This window comes from Quercus robur, chromosome 10, assembly GCF_932294415.1.
Source record: "Quercus robur chromosome 10, dhQueRobu3.1, whole genome shotgun sequence".
Taxonomy (NCBI): domain Eukaryota; kingdom Viridiplantae; phylum Streptophyta; class Magnoliopsida; order Fagales; family Fagaceae; genus Quercus; species Quercus robur.
Window position 1 is genome coordinate 48,507,650 of NC_065543.1, and position 27,905 is coordinate 48,535,554.

The window sequence follows — 27,905 nt, forward strand, 5'->3', positions numbered from 1 at the left end:
TACCGTCCAGACGAGATTTCTGGATCAAGGGGGATGTATAGTTTTGCTAGTCGGAGCCCCTTGTTGAAGGTGATCTTTGAGACCCCAGACTCAAATAGAGACTGGAAGAGTCGCTACTTCTTCCTGGAGGGTGACAGATGGATGGGCCGTCCAGGGGAGACGGAGTACATGCCCGTCGACACAACCTGGGCAGTGATAAATCAATCGTGTATGCACCCGTCTTAATTTTGTAATGCTTTTCGTATCCGTCCATTTTTATGTGTATATCTTGATCGCCTTTCTCTGCAGGTAGACGGCGCCCACAAGTTAGCCTTGAGGAATTTAGTTTCCTTGAAAAGATTTGCAGAAAAACTACGCCGGAGGAAAGGACTTGGGCTAAGTTGGTGAACCCGAAGACCATACATTGGTACTGCGACGGTCCTGAGCCCACCCAAGAGGCAATTAGATACGACGAGCGAGTTCATAGACGTAAGCCCGTCGACTTTACTTTGCCATTTAACTGACTTTACTTAGTTTTAATTTCATCCGTCATTATTTGCAGAGATGGAAGACGCAAAAAGGAGAGCTTTAATTAAGTCTCAAGCCGTCAAGAAGAGGGAATCCGGCGAGGTGGTACCTAGGGTGTCGACTTCAGCACCGAAGAGGAAACCGACATCAAAATCCGACCGTCCATTTAAGCAACCAAAGGTCTCTCTTGAACCTGTGGTTGGTTTAATGGCTGAGGGTAACAAGACCGTCACCCCAGCTAAGCAGGGGACGGGAAAAGGATTCATGACGGCCCCAGACAGTAAGCAAGAGAGACCTCCTTCCCTTCTCCGCGACGACTCCAAATATGCGTTGGAGAAGCTGTCGTCTATCATCACGGCGGAAGACTATGAAGATCTTGGAAACCACTCGACGGAGGCCATGGGGGAGACGGGCCTCTTTGCCGTTGCTCAGGTTGGTTATGTCCGTCAAATATGTTTGTTTTTCTCCTTCGTTGTTATTTACATTATGTGACTGGCTCTTTTCTTGTTTGCAGTCCTTGGTCATGATGAAGGGATTACTGGACCGGTGTCTCAATCGTGAGAGTACCTTGGACCGGGTGCGCGCAAAGGCGGAGCAGACGGGGGAAGAGCTTGGTCAACTCCATAAATGGAGGTCCAATATGGAGAAGAAGCTGGAGCTTTCTGAGAAGGCAAGGAAAGAGCTGGAGGAGAAGACGGTCGATGCGTTGACGGTCATAGAGAAAAAGGAGGCGGAGATTAAAGAACTCAAGGAAGAGATCCGTCATGTGAAAGAGGTAGCCGTCAAGGAGTACCGCGATTCAGAGTCCTGTTTGGGCGAGCTGTCGGAGTCTTTCCTTCAAGGCTTCGATGATTCTCTCCGTCAGATCAAGAAGGCCTACCCAGAGCTGGATTTGTCAATGGTCAAACTTGAGGACCAAGGCCAGACTTCTGCCCTCCCCGTCGCCTCCGAAAATACGAAGGACCTTTTTGGCGAAGACGCTGTTCAAGGAGACGGAGAATCCGTCCCGTCGAAGGATGTCCAAGTCGCTGAACCAAAGAAAGATTAATCTCTATGTAATTTATTTTGAGAACAATCCGTCATTTCTCTTCTTTTTTTTTTCTTCTTTTTTTTTTTTTTTTAATTTACTTTTCAGAACAATCCGTCCTCTTTAATTGTATTAAACACTTGCCTTCCGGGCTTTTGGCTTAATGTTCATATGCTTTCTATCATTGTTTGGAATTTGTTTAAAAGTCCGTCCTTCTTCTTGAGGAAGGATTTTTATGAGAATATTCGTTTATCCGTGATACTCCGTCCACATTGCAGACTTATTATTTTGTGTTGATTGAGCATTTACATCCGTGAGGATTTTCCTTCTCCGTCTATTTTTAGAGGTTTATTATGAGGATCCGTCCACTTTGTGGCGTTGTATATCACTTTTAAATGTACCGCCTACTTAATGGACTTGTAAAAAATTTTAACGTAGTTAGTGGTCCGTCCACTTCGCGGACACGTTCTTCTATTATTTCCGTCCACCTTGTGGACTTGAGTAATCATCCCTGTAGGATGTCATCATCCCTGTAGGATGGCCCGTCGGCCTTGTGGACTTTATTTTATGTCCGTCCATTTAAGGACTTACAGTGATCGTCCTTGTATGACGATCCGTCCGTCTTGTGGACTTTCGATTGTATCCGTCCACCTTGTGGACTTGAGTTATCATCCCTGTAGGATGATATCATCCCTGTAGGATGGTCCGTCCATCTTGTGGATTTTGGCTACCATCCTTGTAGGATGATCTGTCCATCTTGTAGACTTTATTTTGTCTGTCCATTTTATGGACTGACAGTGATCGTCCTTGTAGGGTGATATCACCCCCGTAGGATGATCCGTCCATCTTGTGGACATTTTGTGTCCGTCAATTTTGTGGACTGAGGGTGATCGTCCTTGTAGGGCGATCCGTCCATCTTGTGGACTGCGTTTGTATCCGTCCGTCTTGTGGACTTGAATGATCATCCCTGTAAGAGGTTATCATCCCCGTAGAATGATCCGTCCATCTTGTGGACTGCATTTGTATCTGTCCATCTTGTGGACTTGAATGATCATCCCTTTAAGAGGTTATCATCCCCGTAGAATGATCCGTCCATCTTGTGGACTGCATTTGTGTCCGTCCATCTTGTGGACTTTATTTAGTTTCCGTTAATTTTGTAGACAATTATAATGACATCCAAGTAGAAGATCAAAGTAATATCTGATTATAGAAATACGTAAAGGAAAAAGTGCCTGCCCCCTTTGGGCTTAAAAAGGGCACGACAAGATTTTAGCAAAAAAGACAGTTAAAAGAGAAACAAATGCTCGGCATTCCATGGATGCGGTAGCTTCTCTCCATCTGTTGTCTCCAGGTGGTATGTTCCTTTCCTTTTCCATGACGTAACTCTATAAGGTCCTTCCCAGTTGGGGCCGAGTTTGCCCTGTACAGGGTCTTTAGTTGCACCCATGACCTTCCTGAGTACGAGGTCTCCTACTTGGAAGTTTCTGTGTCGGACCCGGGTGTTGTAATGTCTGGACATGCGATCCTTGTATCTAGCGATCCTTTGCTCCGCCGCCGACCTAACCTCATCTATCAGGTCCAGCTGTAGCCTCATGGATTCGTCATTCCTGCTTTCGTCATGGTTGTGAACCCTGTAACTTGTGAGTCCAACTTCTGTTGGGATGACCGCCTCGCTCCCGTATGTCAGTCGAAATGGCGTCTCTCCTGTCGGAGTCCTCGCCGTTGTCCTGTATGCCCATAGTATGCTCGGCAATTCTTCGGGCCATATGCCCTTTGCCCCCTCGAGCCGAGTCTTGATAATCTTTAACAGGGATCGGTTCGTGACTTCAACCTGGCCATTAGCCTGAGGATGGGCGGGTGATGAGTAGTGGTTTTTTATTCCTAGCTGTGTGCAGAAATCTCGGAAGTGGCCGTTGTCGAACTGCCTCCCGTTATCTGAGACAAGAACTCTAGGAATACCGAACCTGCATACGATGCACCGCCAGACAAAACTTCTAATGTTCTTTTCTGTAATGGTGGCCAAGGCTTCCGCCTCTACCCATTTTGTGAAGTAGTCAATACCCACTACCAAGAACTTCAGCTGCCTTACCGCCATTGGGAAAGGTCCCATGATATCTAGTCCCCACTGAGCGAACGGCCATGGAGCCGTTATAGGGGTTAGCTCCTCAGCTGGTTGTCCGATGAAATTACTGAACCTTTGGCATTTGTCGCAGCTTTTAACGTAAGACTCGGCATCCTTCTGCATGGTTGGCCAGTAATACCCAGCTCGTACCAGTTTGTGCACTAACGACCGCGATCCGGAATGGTTCCCGCATATTCCTTCGTGTACTTCCCTCATTACGTAGTCTGCCTCTTCAACCCCGAGACATCTTAGATAAGGACGGGAGAAATCTCTCTTATAAAAAATGTATTTTATCAAGACGAACCTTGCCGCTTGGACTTTTACCTTTCTCGCTGCCTCCTTCTCTTCTGGCAGTATCCCGTCCTTTAAGTATGAAGTTATCTGTGTAGTCCAGTTTCTTTCGGAGCGTATCTCCTGCATGTTGTCGGGGTCTATTAGTGGAAAGATTTGAACAAAGGAAAGTACATTACCCGGTGTCATCATATGTTCTGCTGAAGCGGCTTTGGCTAGCCGATCGGCGAGCTCATTTTCTCCCCTCGGGATCTGGACGACCATTGCTTTTAGCCCGTCGACTCTCACCCTTACTTGATCAAGATATCTCTTCAACCTTTCCCTCTTGCATTCATAATCTCCGTTTACTTGATTGGTCACGACTTGAGAGTCGCAATACACGACCACACTTTCAGCTCCGGTGGCTTTGGCTAGGTCGAGTCCTGCCGCCACCGCTTCGTATTCTGCTTCATTGTTGGTAATGGGGAAGTCGAGACGGACCATACATTCAATCTTGTCTCCTTCAGGTGACAGCAATACTATGCCGGCTCCTCCAACTCGCCGATTGGATGATCCGTCGGTGTAGATGTTCCACTGGGGGGGTTCTTCTGCCCCCTTGTCCTCGTCACGCGTAAACTCTGCTATGAAGTCGGCTACAGCTTGTCCTTTAATGGACACACGTGGACGGTACTTGATATCAAACTCACTCAATTCTATTGCCCACAGCGTCAGTCGACCCGCGGCTTCAGGATTACTCAGTGCCCTTCGCAAGGGCTTGTCGGTCATTACATTCACGGTATGGGCTTGAAAGTAGGGCTTGAGCTTGCGAGCCGCCGTGACCAATGCAAAAGCGAGTTTCTCCATAGGTTGGTATCTTTCTTCGGCACCGCGGAGCGCCCGGCTGGCGTAGTACACGGGCTTCTGTGCCCTGTCCTCTTCTCTGATTAAGGCCGCGCTGACGGCCACCGGGGAGACAGCCAAATAGAGGAAGAGTTCTTCACCTGGTTGCGAGGGGCTCAGTAGAGGTGGTGAAGATAGATAGGTTTTTAACTCCTCGAAGGCTCGCTGACACACGTCCGTCCACTCGAATGACTTTTTCAATGTTCGAAAGAAGGGTAAACACTTGTCCGTCGCTCTCGACACGAATCTATTCAATGCCGCTACCTTGCCGTTAAGGCTTTGTACTTCCTTCACGTTTCTCGGGGGGGCCATCTCCATTATGGCTCGGATTTTGTCCGGGTTAGCTTCAATCCCCCTTTGAGATACCATGAATCCTAGGAATTTGCCTGCCGTTACACCGAATGCGCACTTTCCCGGATTAAGTTTCATGTTGTAGGATCGAAGCGTGCCGAATGTTTCCTTGAGATCTTCCAAGTGGTCTTCCTCCTTCCGGCTCTTCACCAGCATGTCGTCGACATAGACTTGGACATTTCTCCCGATTTGCTGTGCGAACATCTTGTTCATTAGTCTTTGGTATGTTGCCCCTGCATTCTTCAGGCCGAATGGCATTACTTTGTAACAGAAGAGTCCTTGACTGGTTACAAACGAAGTCTTCTCCTGATCGTCCTCGTGCATGCGGATCTAGTTATAACCCGAGAAAGCGTCCATGAAGCTTAGCAATTGGTGTTGAGCCGTCGAGTCTACTAGGACGTCGACCCTTGGAAGGGGATAGCTACCTTTGGGGCATGCTTTGTTAAGATCGGTGAAGTCCACGCACATCCGCCATTTGCCGCTCGCTTTCTTCGCCATTACCACATTCGCCAGCCAATCGGGGTAGTAGACTTCCCTGATGAAGCTTGCCTCTTGGAGTTTGCGGACCTCTTCCGCTATTGCTTGGTCTCGTTCCGGGGCAAATACTCTCTTCTTTTGTCGGACGGGTGGAAACGAGGGCAGCACATTCAACTTATGTACCATGACCGAGGGATCGATTCCTGGCATATCGTCATGGCTCCAGGCGAACACATCCTTATTGCTCCTCAAGAAAGCTACGAGCTCTTGACGGATTGCGGGTTTGGCAAGCGTTCCGATCTTGGTGGTTCGGTCTGGATTGGAACTGTCGAGAGTTATCTCCTCTAGCTTCTCTGTAGGTTCTGCCGTCGTTCGGTGTTCTTCTATGTTCAAGGCCTGGATCTGGTCTTCCACCTCCATCATAGCTACGTAGCATTCTCGTGCGGCAATTTGACTTCCGCGTAGCTCTCCTACCCCATACTCCGTTGGGAACTTGATCATTAGGTGGTAAGTTGATGTTGCCGCCTTCCACGAGTTGAGCGTGGGTCGTCCAATAATAGCATTGTAGGCTGACGAGCAATCGACCACCAAGAATGTTACGTTCTTGGTGATTTGTTGGGGGTAATCTCCTACTGTCACCGATAACGTGACCGCGCCCAAAGGGAATATTCTACTCCCTCCGAAACCAACGAACGGGGCGTTTGTCGGTATTAGCTGCTCCCTGTCAATCCTCATTTGCTGGAACGCCGGATAGTACAAGATATCGGCCGAACTACCGTTGTCGACCAACACTCGGTGCATATTGTAGTCGCCTGCCCGCAAGTTGACGACGAGGGCATCGTCGTGTGGATGGTGTAGGCGTCTTGCATCCTCTTCCGAGAACCCGATAATGGGGCCTTCCCTTCTTGCCATCTTTGGCACTGTACCCGCCAACTGGACATTCTGTACCATCCGAAGGTATGTTTTGCGAGCCTTTTTCGACGATCCGGCCGCGGCTGTTCCTCCAATTATCATCCTTATGTCCCCTAATGGGGGCCTTGGTCGCTCGTTTTCTCGACGGGGGTGTTGTTCTTGTGGGGGTTGATCCGTTCTCTCCTTGCTGACGAACTTCTTCAGCTTCCCTTGTCGGATAAGTGCTTCGATTTGTTGCTTCAAGTCGTAGCAATCGGCCATGTCGTGACCATGGTCACGATGGAAGCGGCAATATTTGTCTCTGGACCTTTTGTTGGGATCACTCTTCAGTTTTCCCAGAAACGTCAGGGATCCCTCGTCCTTAATCTGCATTAGGACTTGGTCTATCGGAGCGGTCAACGGGGTGAAACTTGTGAACCTTGCGCCCATGGGTTTTGGACGTCTCTCCTCCCTTCGATCTCCCATCCTTCCTTTCTTCCGCCCCTGGTCCTGTCGGGGATCCTCCTGTCTGTCTCTTTTCTTGGGTCTATCTTCTCGGGCTAATAGTGCGTCTTCAGCGTTCATATACTTGGTGGCCCTGTAAAGCACCTCCGACATGGTCTTTGGGTCGTTTTTGTATAGGGAGAACAAAAACTTACCCCCCTTCAGCCCGTTCGTGAACGCTGCCACTAGTATCTTGTCGTCGGCTTCGTCGATCGAGAGCGCTTCTTTATTGAAGCGTGATATGTAGGCCCGTAACGTCTCATCCTCTCTCTGCTTGATATTCATTAAACAAGCCGTGGATTTCTTATACCGATGTCCTCCGATGAAGTGCGTAGTGAATTGAGCGCTCAGCTCCTTGAAGGTGCCGATGGAGTTTGGTGCTAGCCGGCTGAACCAAATCCTTGCTGCGCCCTTTAGGGTTGTAGGGAATGCCCTGCACATAATTGCGTCTGCCACTCCCTGAAGGTGCATCAGGGTCTTGAAGGTCTCTAGGTGATCGAGAGGGTCCTTGATTCCATCATAACTATCCATACTTGGCATGCGGAATTTACTTGGCAGGGGGAAGGAATTGACGGTTGCCGTAAATGGCGAGTCAGTCCGGTTGACAAGGTAGTCAAGATCACTGGACACTCACCCCTTGAGAGCGTTCATCAGTACTTCCATCTGTTCCTTCATCGCCTGCATCTCCGTGATGATGGGTTGTGGAGCTGTATTCGTCACTGAAGGGATGCTAGCGTCCCGTCGCACTTGTTTGCTCGGGGCGTTACTCTCCTGTGGTCCGTCATGATTCCTCCTTTCAGCGCTGGTTCCTTCTTGATCCGCTCCTTGGTTATTGACCGCCGCACTCTTTTGGTTCAGCTGCTCTTCTAGGTCGTGGTTTTGTTTTGTGAGGCGCTCCACGGCTGCGGTGAGCGTCCTGACCTGTCTCTCAAGGGCAGTCGTAGGGGCTTCCTCTTCTTGAACGTCGTTAGTGGTTGCCATTGAGCGCGTGAGTACCATGTAACTCTTTTGTCCAGGAAGCGATAGTGCACTACGTTTGTCTTCCCACAGACGGCGCCAACTGATGACGTCGAAAAATTGCCACCAATGGGTCACACCGTACTCGCGACTCGAAGCGAACCTGCACGACAGAAGCAATCGAAAGAAGTCCTTCAGAGAGCACCGGTGTGATGCCGGCCAAAAGCTCTCCGACGGTCAAGTTAGAATTCTTCTGTTTTACTTAGAGCGATAGAAAGGGTCAATTAAAGCGTACCTCGATTTCTGAGGGTGTTAGGCCTTTTATAGTGATAAAGGGTTGACTTTTCTTCTTGGTTTCCAAATCTTTTCCATGTGGGACTCTAATACAAATTCCTCTGAGCGTGGTGAGCAAGGATTTCCATTTTTGGATCTTAGGGCTTTTCTAGGCGATACGGGCTTCGGATCATGGGCCCTTATTACGTCTGTCAGCGATGGGCCTTCAAAGCGCAGGGGATCATCTTTTATATAGGCCCAGCAGTTTCGATCCGTCAGGCCCATTAAGGTAGGCCCATCAGGCTCTATATTTTACCATCTTCAAATGGTCATTGATAATCTAAATGATTTTAGCAATTGGCAGATAGAAGAATTTTTATAACCAACACAAGAGTATACGCTTGGCTAAAAGAAGAAGAATCTGCTGGAGAAGAAAGGCAAAAGGGAAGGAGATATTTTCTTTGTGAAAAATGAATGGTAGAGGATTTAGTAGTACTAAGAAACGTTTTGTTTTTTATTTTTATTTTATTTTATTTTATTTTGAGAAAGTAGTACTGAGAAACGTGATTTGGCCATTAAATTAAGTTTTTCTTTTATTAAAATTTAATGATAAGCTTTTACTGAAGAAACTGATAAGTACATTTTTAAGGAAAAATAATTATAATTTAAGAATAATAATCTCTTACTCTTAGATTAAGATTAGATAGTTTTTTTAAAAAGAAAAAATATAAAAGGATAATGAAAAATTAATGAATATTAATAATTAAAAAAATAAAAACTAGACAAAAATTAAGAATTTTTAAGGAAAAATTAATGAATAAGTTCATTCCAAATTGGATAGATTTGATAAGAAAAAAAAAAGTTGTTGAGGATGAATAAATAAATATTAAAAAATAAATAAAGGAGATTAAAGAATGATTCAAGAAATAATATTTAAATCGAATAGAATAAGGATAGAGAGTTTATTTGAAATGTATTTGAAAAAGTAAGTAGGTGAAAGCTAAAAGTAATTATTCATTCTCCAAACAATATAAGAATTTAGAGAAACTGCTAGAGATACACCAATAACTCCACTTCCTTCCTATGTTGCACCCGAAAATTATATGCTGTACCTGGCATATACTTGCTCATGTTGCACCTCCTCTATCTACAATCTCTATTTAGATTGTTTGTTAGTTTCACATTGTAGGCATTAATCTGGTTTTCGCTTGTACTTGAGCTCACTACATTTTCTGTTTTAGAGCATTTTGGCTCCTTAAGTTATATTGAATCTTAATTAATCTCTGCCTTGCTACTTTGTGCTTTTGTCAGTTGGGCATTAAATGTAGATGTGGTTTTGATTTAGGTAATATGTGCTTTTTTTATATTAAAAAAATGGCAATATGTATTGAGTGTGAGAGTTATATTATTTTGGTGAAATGAATGTTTCGTATTTCACATTTCTAAGTGTCCGTTTGGTATGATTAATTTTGTTAATTTATTTTACTATTTAGCTTATTTTTACTACTATTCATGGGTTCCACTACACTTTTTAGTACTATTTATAAGTCTCATTATACTATTTCAACTAACTTTTACCTTTATTTATAGTACTTTCAGCAAAAATAAGTTAATCCCAAATAATTTTCAGTTTTCAGTTTTTAGTTTTTAGTTTCAATTTTCAGTTTAACTATTTGATCGTCTAGGTCTTTCTTTTTTATATTATTAGATATTATTCTTATATACTTTATTTGATTTTTGGAGAATATACGTCAATGGTTTAATTATTGCATGATTGACTTTGTTGTATCGAGAGTTAAATTTAGCCCAAATAGGTTGGCATAAGATATATGTCCTTTTCCTTTCTAGGCAAATTGTAATTGCAACATATTGTGAATCTTATGGACTCTTCAAAAAGTATTCCTTGAAGTAAAAATTTGAAAGAACTGATTATAATCCTAATACATAGGCGGTTTAAGCAACTGCAGCCATATAGTTTTTTTTTTGGTTGATAATTTGATAGATTAGAAATGGGATTTGAACTTTAAATATCTCCATTAAAGTTATTTAAATGCAATGATTGATTATTTTGGTGGACAAATGGGCAATTGTCATTTGGTTCCTCAAGTTCTTTTGCTATGTCATTTGAAGACTAGTCAAGATGGCTTTGCATTGTAAATTTGTAATTGGATGTTGAAAATGTTGTTCTTGAGCTTTTGTACTTTTGGGAAATATGGATTTTTTTTGAGCTAATATTTGGTTAAACTACTTGATATGTGCTTCTCTGCTTATACATGACTGTTCTAGAACCATAGACACAACTACCTTTTGTGATCAAACCATGCGCATTAAAATTCTTAAAATAAGTTCAGTTTTGGTTGCTTAATTAGGAAAGGTAAATAAAGTTCTGAACTTTGCAGTTTGGATCATTTCAGCATGTGAAAAATAAGTTATTGAACTTAACCAGGACAAATAATATAAGAGAGGTCAAGATCAGTAGATGATGAGTGGTTCTGGCCATGTTAGTGTTAAGTGTATAGCAATGGGTGGTTTTTTGCATGTTGTAATATTCACTTTCCAAGTTCGGCTGAAGGCTATTGAGCTAAGTAAACATGGCTGGTTATTCTATATGATACACAGAAAAGTATTTAAGATGCTAGTTTTAAGTGTTGTCGTTGCACTGATATGTGATGTTGAAATCTAATGCACTAGTGTAGTTTGATGACACTGGGACAGTTCATTTTAGAGTAGATTGATGTTGTGGACTTATGGTGATAAGTGTTAAAATGGGAATGATATGATCTCAACAATGTAGCTTAGATGAGAGAAAAGCGATCATCTTTCTCATTAGGGATAAACATTACATTACTCTGCTCTTATGTACAAGAATTAGTAACTAACAGAAAAAAAACTAACAATGTAGTAACTGCTACTAACGGAAAATCTAACTAACTGACCTGATGCACCATATTGAAAACATGACAAGTGTTAACGCCTAACTGATTAAATACAATGCATATACAACTTGTAGTACTGTACAGTAACTATAGCTAAACTTTTTTTTTTTTTTTTGATGAAAAAAAAAAAAAAAAAAAGTTTAGCTATAGTTACTGTACAGTACTACAAGTTTAGCTATAGTAACTATAGCTAAACTACTTGTCATTTACTATGTCTGCAACATTGCTGAAACTGAACCAATGAATAACTTGCAACTTGGACTTTTGTTGGTAATGAGTTAACTAGAGTTAGGGTTTCTTCACAAATATCTATTCATAATTATATCACTAACCTTGATATATTTAATTACTCTGTAATTACAAGTATATAATTTCTATGTGAAGAATCAATGGTTGATAGAAGTGCTTCTAAATTGTTTGTGAAAATGGCATTTGTCTATGGGGGTTCTCTTGCAACCATCCAAAGGGTAAAATATCATTTTTGTCTCTTAACTTTCACAAAAGTTTGTTTTTAATCCCTAAATTATCAAAAGTTTTTTTTTTTTTCGTCCTTAAACTTTGCAAAACGTTCTACTTTTCATCCTTCCGTCTATGTCTGTTAGTTTATGTCATACATGGCCTAACGAAGTGCTAACGTGGTATCTGACTTGGACTAAATTATATATATTTAAAAAAAAAAAAAGACTTATGGCAAAGAGTTATTGGTCCCCCTAATAGCAATTATTTAAAAGGACAAAATTACCACCACACCCTTAATGATCTTTCAGACCTCACTTCACCCCTCCAGCCACGCTTTCTCTCCCTCTACCACCCCACTTTCTCTTTCCAATCCCCATAACATTCCTCCAAAAGCTTAGCTAAGCTCGTCCTAAACTTTGGTTTCACTATCCCACTCTTAACTTTGCCATAACTATCAAAACCCAAATCAAAATCAGAATTTGGCAAAGACCCACTATTGTTATTCGCAAATTTACTAATCTCATCTTTATCAAACCTCTCAAACCCATCGGTTGTTAATAAAGCCTTGCTCTTGAAGCTTTCGGGTTCTAAAGGCTTGGCGGTGGATTATTTGCTAGAATTCGAAGACTCCATAAGTTGAACCTTTGGGTCTTCGGGTGGGTCGTTGCTTGATGGGGTCGGGTAGAACTTGCTGTCAAGTCAAATAGCGTTTTGGACTCGAAGAGTAAGTAAAGGTAAAGAACTAAAGAAGACATTGATGGAGGAATGTGATGGAATTTTAGAGAGAGAAATTGGGTGGTGGAGAAGAGAGTATGGCTGGAAGGGGTGAAGTGGAGGCCTAAAGGATCATTAAAGGTGTGCGGGTAATTTTGTCATTTTAAATAATTGTTATTAGGGTATCAATAAATCTTTGCCACGTATCTATTTTTTATATAGAAAATAATTTAGTCCAAGTCAAGTGTCACGCTAGCACTCCATTAAGCCACGTATGACATAAACTAACGGATATAAACGGAAGGATAAAAAGTAAAACAGTTTGCAAAATTTAGGGATGAAAAACAAACTTTTAATAATTTAGGGACGAAAAAAAACTTTTGTAAAAGTTTAGAGACAAAAATGATATTTGTTTGGAGGCCTTTTTTCAGTTGCTCAGCCACATATTGTCTGCTGGAGGGGTGACCTTGCTAGGCTCGGGGTTGGTAGGGCGAGTTGCATTCGGAACTCAACATTGGGCCACGTGGTCCAATGGCTACCAACGTACTTTTAAGCCAGCCTACAAAAAGGTAAAACCCAAAGTCTAAGAATCATGATAATGATTAAATAAATATATAATATGCATTTGATATAATAGCTTTGATCAGTAGTTGTAATAGTAGTTGAAATAAAGTAATATGTATTTAAAGGTGAAGTAATCATGTACTCAATGATGTAAATTTATAGATGTGGAAGCAGATTCACTTATCTTTGTATGATGTGTAGCTCTAGCTGTGTAGCGCCAATGAGTTGATAATATTCTAGCAGAATGACTCCAGCGGTGGAGAGGTAGTTTGCCATGATAATTTCAAGATTGAAAGGGAAAAATGGGTGCAATTGGAGGGAGAGAGAGTATGTCCAGCTATGTGTAGAGGCTGGTTAAGCTTGCCCCTTTTATCATGCACTTAAATGAGTTTCCCCTTGACAATGCTCTTTTAGTTGTTGTGAAGTTATGAATAGTGTTGCCTTCCATGAGAAGGGCTTTTGTATGGAGTATTTGTGCCTTCTAAGAGAAGGGTTTTGCGTAAGATAGATTTGTGCGTTCCATGAGAAGGGTTTTGATATGAGATCTTAGTGCCTTTTAGGAGAAGGGCTTTAATATTAGAAGTTTATGCCTTTGATGAGAAGGGCTTTTATAAGAGAGGTGGAGAAGAGTATTGAGATGTGTTTATGGGCAGCAAAATAGTAGAATTTTAGAGTGAAAGGGGAGTTCATAAGAGTTGTGGTGTGTTATATGTAATGGTGTAGTAAGTGTGTATAAGATTGTGTAAGAGAAGTGGGGAAAGAGATGTTTAGAGATATGGACAGCAAGATAGACGTATTTTCTGAATATGGAGAGTGAGAGAATGAGTATAAGAGAATAATGGTGTTGTAGTGTGTTTAGCAATGCTGTTGGGATTTTCTGCTGGAGGATAGATAAAGGCTTATGAAGGGCAATTATGAGCTAAGGGTTGAAGAGTTTAGTTCTTAATTTGTAAACTAAAAACTCAGAAGCTCAGAATTTCATTAAGAGCTTAAGAAGATAATTAGAGAGAGAGAGAGAATAGAGAAGTTTATGACAGAGTTGTTCTTCTCTATATTGGTGTGTCTTGAGGTGCTGATGAAGGGCTTTATTATAGCTGAGTTTAAGGGGGTGTTTAGCAACTAATCTCAACCAAAATCTGTCCCAATCAGCAATAAATTTTCAGAAAATCCATCCTAGAATTTGGCCAAAAATGGTATGTTTAGCTTTAAGGTGTGTTGATGCTTATTTTGGGAAGCCCGGTAAAAGGAAGAATCCAAGCAGTGTGGGCAGAGAAGAGTTAAGGAATGGATAGAAAAAATCATTAAGTCCAAATGGCAGGAATAATGAATCATAGGCCTATAAAATAAACAAATGAGTCTTGAGGAAGCAAACGAGCCTAAAGGAGCCCAGAGAGAGAAATAGCAAACCCATGGGTAGTATGTGATGTAGAAAAGCAAGAATGGGCCACAGCAAGCCTGAAGTAATGCAAGCAAAGAAAGTAAGGGGTTAATGGCAAGCCCATGAGCCCCAAGGATAAAGGATAAAATAATTGGGTCAGGGAAGTCCAAAAGAGTTAGTAAAATCTCATGGGAACGCAGAGTTAGAAAAAAGGCCAAGGAAGCCCAAGGAAAGCAAATGGACCAAGTATGCCCAAGAGAAAATAAATGGGACAAAAGAGCCCACAAGCAATGTAATACAAAGCCCAAATGACCATATTGAGTCATTGAGAAAAGAATAAGCAGCAAGCCCAAAGAGGCCCAGTAGGCCCAAAGAGGCCCAGCAGGCTGGGATCAAATAACATCACAATAGGAATGGCAGAGTGGTACAACAGGAAATGGTGGCAAGACTGCAGAAGGAGTAAGAGAGTAGGCTGAAGGAAGAAGAGCACACAATCAAGTAAAGCCCAGCCCTTGAAGGGAGTAAGCCATAAAGAATGGGGATCAAAAAATAGCTCACGCTATAAGAAGTCAAGGATGGGTGGCAGAATGTGTAGAAGAGTCTCCAGACCACGGCAAATACATGAGCAGCGGGCAAGTTTTGGACATACACGGAAGTAGAGCATGCGCAAGGCCCAGACATCACTAGCCTGTACCCAGCCAATACAAGAAGTGGTGGGTTATAGGTCAAAGGTAAGAGGGTATGGTTTGGCAGTGGGGAGAGTGGAAAACCTATTATGGGGTTCTCGCTCGGGTTCTCGCTCGGGTTCTTTTGGGGGAATGCCATGGTAAGCAAGCAAAAAAAATAATCTTCTTTGTCTGGTAATGGGGAGTGGCGCAGCCAGCACATGTAAGTAATGGTGGCTAGTCAGTTGACAAACCAGTAATGGTCAGCAAGGACACCTAGACCAGACAAAGGTAGTTAAAGGCTAAAATGATAAAAAGCCAGTCACGGCAGGCAATATATAAAGGACATTTGCCATGCACAGAAGGGGTCGGGAGAATAGTAAGAGTAACCATTAAGAAAGAATCACAACTTATTAGATGGGTAAGCGCTAAAAGAAGAAAAGAAAAGAATTAGAAGTCATAAAAAACAATGAGAAAGGATAGAATAGTAAGAGGAAACGGAGAGTGTAGAATAGCAGACATGCACCAATAAGTTAATCCCTTCTCTCCCTCTAAAGGCATACTTTCTACCAGAGGCAAAGGATTCTTTTGGGCACAAGCCATTTAGGTCCACTTCCCTCAAAGTGATTAATTTCTACGGCAGGATCTTCCTGAGAGATTATTCACATTGAGAAAAATGGTTCCCTCCTTGGTCTTGGTCCTGGTCCTGCGATATAACTTGGTATGACAGATTGATCTTTTTCTTTCTTTTGGATAACTCATTTCTTCCCTATTTACTTCCACCATTTTCTTTACAAGTGTTTCTTAACGTTGTGAACAAAGCTTCTAGCAAATGAGGCATAGTTTGTGCACAAGTCGGACCAAAGTAAGTTGCAGTTGGACTGGTCTCAACTCCCTTATCTAGAACACTTAGGGCTCAGTGTAGCAGGAGGCAGTTAAGCCCAAAATCACAAAAAGGCCCACCATAAGGTTTTCTTGCTATTTTAGGTAAAAGTTGCTGGAGGAAAGAGTAGTAGAAAGGGAAAGGATTTTAGCAAGAAAATGATAGTTTCTTTAATTGGTTTTGATTTTTAGCCAAATAAGGAAAATTTGTAATTTCAAGGCTCCTAGGTCAACTATTACAACTGTTCTGAAAAAATTGTCCTAGCTGTCAGAGAAAGCTGTCACAGCTGTCACAAGACAACTATTGCTTGGGGCAGAAGTAGATGAGGTCAGCTAGATGATGTTAGGTTGCTAGAGAGAATATTTAACATTTATTTCATGGGTTTGGCTAAAAATGGTAAGATCTCTTTTAAGGATGTCTTGCTATTTTGGGTATAGTAGCTGGCTGCTGAGATTTGAGCATTAAATGTCTAGTGATATCAGTTTTAGCCAGGTGTCAAGTGCTGAACACACTGCTAGTGTTATGTTAGAAATATTTCATTTTTTGGGTTTTATATTTTTGGTTCAAGATTCTATTACAATACATTTTTAGTAAGTAATAGAATAATTGATTGATAGTTAATGAAGCTTTAGAGATCTGATCAAGGTCTCATTGTGTTGTGACTTAGTCTTGGTGAGCAAGAAGAGCATTTAATGCTCTGCTCTGGCAGCTGGCAAAGGAATATTTGGCCTGATTGTGGCAGATGACATTTGGGTATTAAAGATATCATGAATATTCTATATATTTGGAGATTAAAGATAGCCAATCAAATTTAATCATGTGTTTGAGTTGGATTTTAGCTGAAAGTAGTAATAAGATATATTTAGAACAATAGAATTAGGTTTCTAAATTCGTATAGCAACAGCTAGAGATTGAATGAATAGTTATTTTGTCAGCATTTAGATGGTTGGAGATATTGAGTATATGTCATATGATGAATATTAAGTTTTAGGAAAAGAGCAGTGTGGAGTTTTATTATCTTAAGTGCTATGTGGTAAGAGAGGCTTACCATATGTTACTCACTATACACGGACTCGTCAGATTCAGGGAGTTGGAGAAGACACGCCAAGCAACATGTTTCTTTTTTCAACTTTAAACCGCTGGAATTTCACTGAACATACCTCTTTGCCCTCCAAACCACGACTCCCTAAGTTTCCCCAAAGCGACTCATAAGCTTGGTTCATAAGTCAAAGATGAGATGACGTACCTCGGGTTTTGTTGTCATTTTGTGTAAATATGGGCTTTTATTGGAGAAGCCACTTTCCATGAGTATGAGAAAGGTAATATGGACCGTGAGTTTTGATTCATTGCTTGAGCCTAATCCATATGTTGATGTTAATGATGTCATGGGGTTATGATCCCAATTGATGAAAATGAAATGTGGACCATGAATCCGTCTCTTGAAGTAAGGATCTTGTGGGTCATGTGAGCCCAATCCATGTAGTTGAATGAGATATGAGTTTATTTTGAGTTTTAAAGAGATTTACCCAAAAAATCAATAATATATTGATGTGGCGTGAGTTGCTAATGAAGTAGTGCCATGTGGGGCGAAAAAAGAGTCCTCAACAATATTTTACCCCAAAAAAAAAAAAAGGTAAATCCCTCCCTTTGATTGTCTAAATAGGATTTCTTCTGGCCTTAAACTTCTTGTGGGGTTTTTCCTTTTACTTTTTAGTCATGTTTTTAAGTGTAGTTATTTTGCAAGATATTCTATTTGACTTGTATACCAACAACTCCACTATCTCATTCTGCATTTTAATTGCTTTTTACTTCTTTTTTCATTTTTTTAAAGAAGCTTTTTACTTCTTAATAATAATAATAATAATAATACTAGGACCACAATTTTTGTCATAATTTACTCATGTGACAAGTTGTGAGTAATAGAGTAAAAGACTCACCACTTACAACTCACCACATGAATAAATTGTGGCAACAATTGTGGTCTCAGTATTACTCTAATAATAATAACTTATAATAATAACTTGAAAGGTTGCAAGACTGTCGGTTCAAATTTCTGTAGAGTTCATAAATGAGCTCAATCAATTATTCCTTATATTTTTGGATCCATTATTTCCAAATTAAAGCTTTTTTTTGTTGTTGAAAGAATTAACTCTCAAATTTGGCATATTCCTACTACGAATTGAGTGTTAAGCCTAATTAATGCTCAATAAGACAATATAAAGATGATAGGCTGGTGGAAGATCTCATTTACTGGCTCAAAAAGCCCAAAAAAAAAAAAAAAAAAAAAACTAATATTTAAGCTGGACTGAGGATTGAAAAAACTACTAATATTAACAAGCAAGTACTAGCTCAAACATGTTTTTAGAGAGAGTTTCAAACCTATAGTATCCGCTCCTGATAATAGCTCTTTATCATCAGACCAAGACACTAATCAGTTTTTGGTGTAGGTAGGGATTGAACTCTAGATCTCTTATACAACCATTAAAAACTTTACCAGTTGAATTAACTGGAACCCACAGCTCAAACATATTCTTCGTTGATTATGATTTGAATAAAATTTTGACGGGCTTTCCATACAATTTATTATTATTATTATTTATTTATTAAAGAAAGACTATAAATGTGAGTGAGACAAATTGCACAACGAATTGCAAAATGATTGATTTCTTTTCTCTTCTTCTTTTTTTTTTTTTTTTTTTTTTGTTGGTTTTATTTGTTCTGTTCCAAGCTGTGAGGGTTACAACTTACGAGGCCTACAACCAAACTTAGAAAAAGAAAGGTGCACACATGCCTCTTGCATTTTGCCCATGGACCTTTTGGATTTGGTCTGTTTTGATTTTGGACTGACACCTCTCTTAATTTATTTGGGTTGTGAAATGATTTATGAATGCTTTTAATATTATTATTACTACATTATCATTCTCATTCTTGTATACTTTATTTTATTTTAGGAGGAAATTTTAGTCACTGATTTAGTTAATGAATGATATTTGACTTTTTTGTTTGAGAATTGAGAGAATTAGATTTAGCCCGGACAGGTTATATATATATATATATATATATATGGTGCATTGTGATTACAGGTTTTGATGGTTTTTAGTCCCCTTAAAAACATAATTGAATTAACCTAAGTAAATAGCCAAGTTATTACTTAGTCCAAATTCCAAATTTAGGTTATCACAATCAAATAATCATATCAATGTATAGTAGCAGAAAATAAAAAACACAATGATATGATAACCCAAGAAAACCAAACTAGTAAAAAACCTGGGGAGGATTTAACCTAACTATCCTCAAAATAAAAAGCAAATCCACTAGAAAGAATCGAAGTTTTATAATAGCGACTAGACTACTAACATCCTATTGCTACCTACCAGTAGAAACTTACTGACACGACCATGTGCAAGCTCCGAGACCACGGACTCATTCTTTCTTTGGCATTTGCAAAACACAAACACCGACGTTTGTGACTTTGAGATCCCACTCAAAGGTTTAGCAACACAAACTCTCCTATTTGTGACTCCAAGACCACCCTTGAAGGTTTACATCATTAGCACCTTTGATGACTAAAGAAGGCAGCAACTTCTATAACACCGGATCTTAAGATTCTTCAAGAAATAACACCTGTAGAAGACATAAGAGAGCTTTTGGGTACAAAACCCTAGATCTACAAAAGAGGCACAGGATGCACTCTAATCTCTCTGAAAAACTCTTAAAACCCCACCTAGGGTTACCTTATAATGTCATTTAAATACTAGAAAAAATGGCTCACAATTTGGGCTTCAAACGTATATGTTATTGCCTTTTTACGTTTGCTAATTTTGCTGATACGCAATTTTCGATCAATCGAAAATCACTAGCATCAATCGAGTATCAATCGAATCAACCAGCTAGTAACTCATTTGTTTTTATCCCGAACTTGAGTTTTTTTTTTTTTTTTTTTTTTTTTTTTTTTTTTTTTTTGTCTTGGGCTTTAATGTAGACCATTCTAAACTAATGAGACTTAGTTTTTGTCATGTTTTGCCAACATTACAAACTCAAAACCTAACAATCTCCCCCTTTGGCAATCCGTGACAAAACACACATACAACATAATGTCCATATACAATAAAATGCCCAAATACATCACAAATCCCAATTTAAGACTCCTAACCAAGAAGTTGCAAGAAGAGGTAAAAGGTCTTAATCAGAATGTACCTATCTTTCCTGAAACACTCAACAAACACATCACCGCATGTGTGGAAAGAAAGACATATAAACAATAATATGAAATAGAATATGAAAAACAAAAGTAAATTCTAACTCTCCCTAAGTTAGATACATCAAAAAGTTTTTATATTCTCCCCCTTTCAAAAACAAATAGGATTCCCACATTTTATTTATTTCTCCCCCTTTTTGTCACGTATTGACAAAGACAACTCAAACAAAGAGTAGAGTGACAGTAAACAAGAGAGAAAAAAGAAAACCAAGGGAACATAAAACAGATTAACTCTATAAAAAAATAGAGACAACTCCCCCTATGAAGAACAAAGGTTAAAAACAAGCTTCTCCCCCTATAAAAATAGGAAACACAAAACAAGTGTTTGGGAAAAAAACTGTTTTAGGGAAAAATTTAGGAGGTGGGGAAAATAAAGACACACAAACGAAACTTAAAAACTAAGTTGAGAATACACATAAAGAAAAATATTCTCTCTTTCAATAAATGCAAACTTGACACTATGTGACCCATAAACAGTTGCATGAGTAGATAAAATATTTGCACATTGATTTATGAATAAAATGCATGAGTATGAGATTAAAAGTTTTTCAAAAACACTAGAATTTAACCTAGATCTTCCAAAAACAAGATTATCAATCAATTTGTCCTCAAATCTCAAAATTTAAACACATTTTGCATCAAAATCAAGGCATTTTCAATCTTGGATGGCCAAAACAAAATCACACACAATAACATGTACCAAGTTTAGCAAAGAGTAACTTGTGTAATGTGTGCAACTAGCAAAAACTTAAGATACATGTGAGATGATATGTAAATAGAAATCAACCACAAAGTCTACAAAATTCATCACATAGAATTTGAAATAGACTATCACCTAAAGAGTTACATCATATAACTCCTACATCTCCTAGATCATAAGCTTGCAATCATGTAAGTTTCTTGATTTTGCCTCATATTGTACACACAAATTTTAATTGTTTAGAAACTTATTAAAATAGCTAGGATAATGTACACATCAATTTTAGCATTTATTTGATTTAGCTTTAAGTTCAATAATGTACACACCAATTTTAGCATTTAAACCTAGGCTACACCTTATGATCTTTTTGTGCATGTGCTACACTTTCTTTAGCACAAAATCTTACGATATGCACTAAGGTGTTCATGATTAGCTAGTAAACAGTGGTGATATGGTTATTTATGCTTTTCTTAAAAGGTTAAAGTCCGACAATCAAAGACATGTGACTTCAAGATCAAGACAAAGTGATTAAAAACTATAAACATCTCCCACACAACATGCACTACAAAGGTCAAACTAATAAAGTGCAATAAATAAGCTCATCCAGGTTAAACAAGGTACATAAACTTGTTATGTAAAAATAAAATGGCCAATCCTTGATTATAAATCCAAGATATGAAATACAAAACACAAATATCTTTTTGGTTTTTAAAAAATTTATGACAAAAAAAAAAAAAGCACACATTATGCTAAATGAACAATGCAGATGGAATGCATAACAATGCTTAACTAAGCTATAGAGGGTACACAAATAAGAAATATCAATTTCTTAATTAACCCATGAGTACATGTACAAACTAGTACATACTCATACAAAATTATAAATAGCTTAGCACTTATATAACACATACTATTCAAGTTTCTCCACAATGTCAAGCATGTTCTAAATCAAGAGAGATATTATAATTCATGTAATCCTCAAGAAAAATAAAACAAGACTCAAAATAAAATATTTTTGTCTTTTTGAAAATTTTTCAATGTTTTTGGATTTTTTTTTTTTAAAAAAACAACCTAAAAAAAAAAAAAACCAAAAACTAAAAGAAAACATGTCCACAATTAATTGAAAGAATTAAATCAAGGACAAGTAAGCAACACTCACCTTAGCAAATCTTTTCTCACCCATATAGCACGAGTCTTCGGCTTTGAGTTTGTTAGGATTTTTGTGTTAAGATTATAGTGGATTAATGATCATTATAGTGGATTCAGGTTTATCTTGAGAATAGCTAAGTTAAATCCTCCCCAGGTTTTTATCGATTTGGTTTCCTGGGTGATCATATCATTGTGTTTTTTATCTTTTCGTTGCTTTGCATGATATGATTGTTTGATTGTGATAACCTAGATTTGGAATTTGAACTAAGTAACAACTTGGCTAATTACCTAGGATAACCCTAGCCACGTTTTTGTCCTAGCTTCGATCGATTGAACTAGGCCGAGAAGGAATATTAATTTCTGCATCAACTAGTTCCAACTTTACATAAATGAACCAATTTTGAGCAAGTCTAAACACGACTAAACATCTTGTTTTAATCATGGTTTGCCAACAATACACATTAGAGTTCTAAATACATAAGATCCTAAGTCTTTAGAACCTAACAAACTCCCCCTTTGGCAATCCATGACAAAACACAACTAAAAGCTCAAAGTTTACAAAGAAAAGCCCTTTACAAAAAAATAATGCTCATAAAAACAAATCCAATCCTAACTACTCTCCATCAGTTGTAAGTGTAGACAGCAGCTCAATTGAATCAACCTGATGATCATTCAGAATGTTTAAATGTACCTTAGTGTTGCTAAGGTAAGCAACACTCGCCTTAGCAAATCTTTTCTCACCCATATAGCACGAGTTTTCGGCTTTGTAGGTGAAAATCCATGAGAAGTAGAGTGTATTTGAGGGATTACACCAATCTTCTGAGAAAGACTCAAATCCTACAAATTCCTTTCACAAACCAACAAGCTTAAACTTTTCAAAAGAATATGAAACAATTTGTATGGATTTATGGCAGGAGAAATATCATCACATATCCTAGATTGAAATACAGAATGCTTTGATACTACTTGATAGTTTTTAGATCCTTTAAAAACACAATTGAATTAACCTAGGTAAATAGTCAAGTTATTACTTAGTCCAAATTCCAAATCTAGGTTATCACAATCATACAATCATATCAATGTATAGTAGTGGAAAATAAAAAACACAACGATATGATAACCCAGGAAAACCAAACCTGAGGAGGATTTAACCTAGCTATTCTCAAGGTAAAAAGCAAATCCATTAGAAAGAATCTAAGTTTTACAATAGTGACGTAGACCACTAACATCCTATTGCTACCCACCAGTAGAAACTTATTGACACGACTACGTGCAAGCTCCGAGACCACGGACTCCTTCTTTCTTTGGCCTTTGCAAAACAAAAACACCCACATTTGTGACTTTGAGATCCCATTCAAAGGTTTAGCAACACAAACTCTCCTGTTTGTAACTCCAAGACCACCCTTGAAGGTTTAGATCATCAGCACCTTTGATGACTAGAGAAGGCAGCAACTTCTACAACACCGGATATTGAGATTCTTCAAGGAATAACACCTGCAGAAGATATAAGAGAGTTTTTGGGTACAAAACCCTAGATCTACAAAAGAAGCACAAGATGCACTCTAATCTCTCTAAAAAACTCTCAAAACCCCACGTAGGGTTAGCTTATAATGTCCTTTAAATACTGGAAAAAACGGCTCGCGATTTGGGCTTCAAATGGATAAGTTATGGCCTTTTTACCTTTGCTGATTTTGCTGATATGCGATTTTCGATCAATCGAAAATCACTAGCATCAATCGAGTATCAATCAAACCAACCAGCTTGTAACTCATTTGTTTTTATCCCGAACTTGAGTTTTTTGTCTTGGGCTTCAATGTAGACCATTCTAAACTAATGAGACTTAGTTTTTGTCATGTTTTGTCATGGTTTGCCAATATTACAAACTCAAAACCTAACAGGTTTATTGTAAATTTTACAATGTACTGCTCCAAGAGTTGGAGCTACTTTTGATAGGAAATTAATATAGTACTTATAATTGCTAGATGAACTTAGTGGATTAAGATCTTTGAGAGTTTTTAAGATAATTATATCATCGATTTCCTAAATTCTATCCATCAATTTTGAAATAAAAGGATTGAATTTTACTACATTAACAACATTTAAATAAATATTAACTATCACCAAATTTAGTATTTCACCAAAAAAAAAAAAAAATTAGTATTGTAAATTTCAATTCACTTATTTTAAAATAAATAAATAGGATTTTAAGATTTTGTAAGTATTTAAGAAGCTAAGTTTAAGTGTTGTCGTTCAGTTGATATGTGATGCACGTGAACATCAAATGCACCAGTGTAGTTTGATGGCAGTGGGACAGTTCATTTTGGGGTGGCTTGAAGTTTTAGATTTATGGTGAGGGGATTACTATAGATTTAAGTTTTCTTCATAAATTTCTATTCACAATCATAACATTGACCTTGAGCTATATAATTACTGTCAAATTACAATTATAGAAGTAAAATTCTATATGTGCATTCTTCATTTTAATTGCTTGTTAGTTTCATGTTGTTGGCATAAATTGTGTTTTTGCTTATACTTGGGCTTTTTTTTCTTTTTTTTAGAGCTAATCGGGCTTGTGGTACTATGGATATGTTGATCTTATTCGTACCTTCTACTTTGCTGTTTGTCAGTTTAGGCATCAAATATTGCTGTAGTTTATATCTTGGCAATCTATATACGGTGTGAGAGTTAATATCATTTTTGTTAAACAGCCAAATGGGTACTGGGTATTTTCTTTTTCTTACCTCTAAGTTAAGTTATTTGATTTTTGTTTACTCTTGGAGTGTTACATGTTCATTCTCTTGAATCTCATTTGCTTTATTTGATTCCATCAAGAACTCTATATACTCACTGATTTAACTATTCCATGACATTTGGCTTGGATATTTTTTGAGAGGATTAAATTTAGCCGAGACAAGTTGGAATTAGATAACTATGTCCTCTGTCATGCAATTCTAATTGTATTTTACACCAAAATCTTCAAAATGTAGCCCTTGAAGTAAAAAGAGATAGTAGTAGGAGACTACTTTTGTAAAATATTTTAGAATACTACTTGTATTTAAGATGATAAAGATTGGAGAGCAAGTGTCAAATGTCCAAATGTAATTCAACGATTGATTGTTTAGGTAGGTAGGTAGTTGCATTTGATTCCTTAATTTGTACGTGTGTCATCTGGGGACAAGTGAAGATGACTTTGCATTTCTTTTAAATAGAATTTGTAACAAATTAAACTAACTGATTAGAGTGGGAAATGCTTCTCAGTTCTCACTGTTAACACGTAGCAGTAAATGCGTCTCTCTATGCTTTCTGGTGAGGCCTCTCGCTATTCTTTCCTACCGATACAACTTATTTGTACTTGCATTGTATATTTAAAATTAGATGCGAAATGGATAAAGCATTAGCAACAATTCCTTCAAACACTACTCTATTATTGTGGATCCAAATTGGCCACAGGGTAGTGACCAACACCAAAGAGAAGGTTATGTACCTTTCTTCTAGCAAGGGCATGGGCTAAACGATTTCCCTCCCTTTTAACATGCTTAAAATTAAACCATTGTAAAGATTTTGACAAGATTTTTGTCTCTTCCATAAAATGTCCATGCAAAACATAGGAAGGTATGTTGTCTTTCAAGGCCAAGATTACCAACAATGAGTCCCCTTTAATTTCAAGCTTATGAATGCTAAGATCCTTAGCAAATTGAACTACTACATTAGCAGCAAAAGCTTCAATGGCTTCAACAGTTACTTTTTTTAACTCTTTGTATAATTTTACAAGTGGTCGTACATTGAAATTTTCAAATGGCAATGTGGCACATTAAATTTCCAATCACCTTGCACCTTGATAAAGCATAAGGTATAAGAAAGATCAAAACACAATGTATCACTAAAATTTTCAATGAATAAAACAACATGCCATAAGTTTAACTGTATAAGTAAGGCATCGGACTTTCACATAAATCCACTATATTTGCTCCACCATTTACGGTATTTCTTATTAGAATTGTGGCACAAAAAGTTGTGGTCTTATATTTTCTCATGTTATTATTCATTGTCAAAATGCTTTTTTGAAGGATGAGGATTAGTCCTTGGTATGGTAAGTGGACGTGTAAAGATGAAGTCCACAGTAGCAAGGATGGAGTGTGCCACACAACATAAACATTTCCTGGTCATTATTGTAGTCTGATATTAGATACAAAAGTAAGCCATCAGCTTTTTTCAATCTTTGCGTTGACACATTGTTTCGCGTTCACACCAGTGAAAGCCAAGACTAAGACCTTTCCCCTCTCTCTCTCTCTCTCTTTCTCTCTCTAACTCTGCGTGTCTCAACTCTCAACCCCTCAGGGACGGATCTACGTTGGGGCAGAGGGGGGCCATTGCACCACCCCCCCCCCCCCCCCCCCATTAAAAAAAAAAAAAAAACTAGTATAAAAAATTAAGATTTGCCATTTTATATATATATATATATATATTTGTCTCTCCTCCTCTAAAATATTTAGATATTGACCTACAAGAAAATAAATAAATGAAAAAAATTCATGCCCTTTTAACTACAAAAACAAAATAAAAAAATAAATATGGACCAAACAAAAATCGCGAACAAAATAAGAAACACTCATTTTGTTTGTTATACTTTGTTAATGTGTTTTATAATATGAAATGTTTAAGAAATACTTCTTTTGTATGTAGTATTTTGTTGAATATGAAATAGATGCTAGTTTTTATTTTCATAAATTTTTTTTTGGTTTTAAGCTTTGCCCCCCTCAGGTATGAATCCTGGTTCCGTCCCTGCAACCCCTTCCCTTCCCTTCCCTTCCCTTTTGTTATAATAAACCCAGAAAACTCTTAACACTTGCCTCACATCGGCAAGAAATGAAAGACAACAACTGCAAGAAGCGGCAGAGAAAGCTCGAAGATGAGGGAGCTGAGGCTAATATTTTGAAATAGATACTTGTATGATACTGCATGAGTATACAAAAAAGTACACATATAAATATTCATATATTGTCTTGATTTAATGATAAAGATAAATATCATAAATAAATGTTTTAATTTTTAAATTTATATGTAAGTTACCTAGTTAATTAGTTAAATGATTAAGTCCCACATTGAATAATAATAACACATATGAATGGTTAATATATCTCTGTAACACCGACTCATTGACAAAGGTAATTCCGAAATATAAAAAATTTGAGATATTCACAAAACTGCCTGGCCCACAGACAAAAAAGGTTAAGTATAAAAAACCTATGACGGCAACTATGATGGCAAATACGCGAACTGCCACTGTTTAGGTTGCACCCAAACTTTTTTCTTTTTTGCCTCTATATATATATATATATATATATATTACTCTCTTCAATCCTCACAGAAGACTTAAAATTGCTTAAAAACATGGCAAAACTCTTTCCATATTCTCTGGCCCCTCTTTCTTCAATCCTATCATCCTCTTTTTCTCCTCCTCCAAACAGGTGACAATAGCTACATATTCTTTTATTAGCAATTTATTTTGTAATTTTATTTTTGTTGGTTCCAGTAATTCATAGGATTAATTTCCTCTTGTTGATGCAGTAGACAAACCTCGTTGCTTTCAATCGTTAAGCTTGCTGCAGAAATATTTGGCCTGCTCCTCCTCATCATCACACTCATTCTCGCATTTCGCAAGCTTACAACTAACAACACTGGAAATGCTATCCAAACTCTTCCTGAAGGCAACGTTGCTAGCACCAATGGCGTCAGCAACCATGACAATATACAGCTTGTAGCTCTGAACCTTGTCTGAGCCTCCAATGTACTATGATCCATGCTCTGTTTTCGTTGGTTTGTTTAAATTACGTTGCTTGAATTGAATTTTCCTGTAGTGTGAGGTTTGCAATTTACTTATGTACTATTTTTCCCATTTTGCAGAATATATGTTGTGCGG

The 27,905-nt window shown here is 38.4% G+C and overlaps 1 protein-coding gene across 1 annotated transcript; it reads left to right on the top strand.

Annotated features, from left to right (window-relative positions):
- The first annotated feature begins 771 nt into the window (after nucleotides 1–771).
- Nucleotides 772–27,764, top strand: LOC126704273 (uncharacterized). Its single transcript, XM_050403282.1, has 3 exons — nucleotides 772–939; nucleotides 1,022–1,401; nucleotides 27,554–27,764. The coding sequence occupies exons 1-3, from the start codon at nucleotides 772–774 to the stop codon at nucleotides 27,762–27,764; spliced, it is 759 nt and encodes a 252-aa protein (XP_050259239.1).
- Nucleotides 27,765–27,905: the final 141 nt, after the last annotated feature.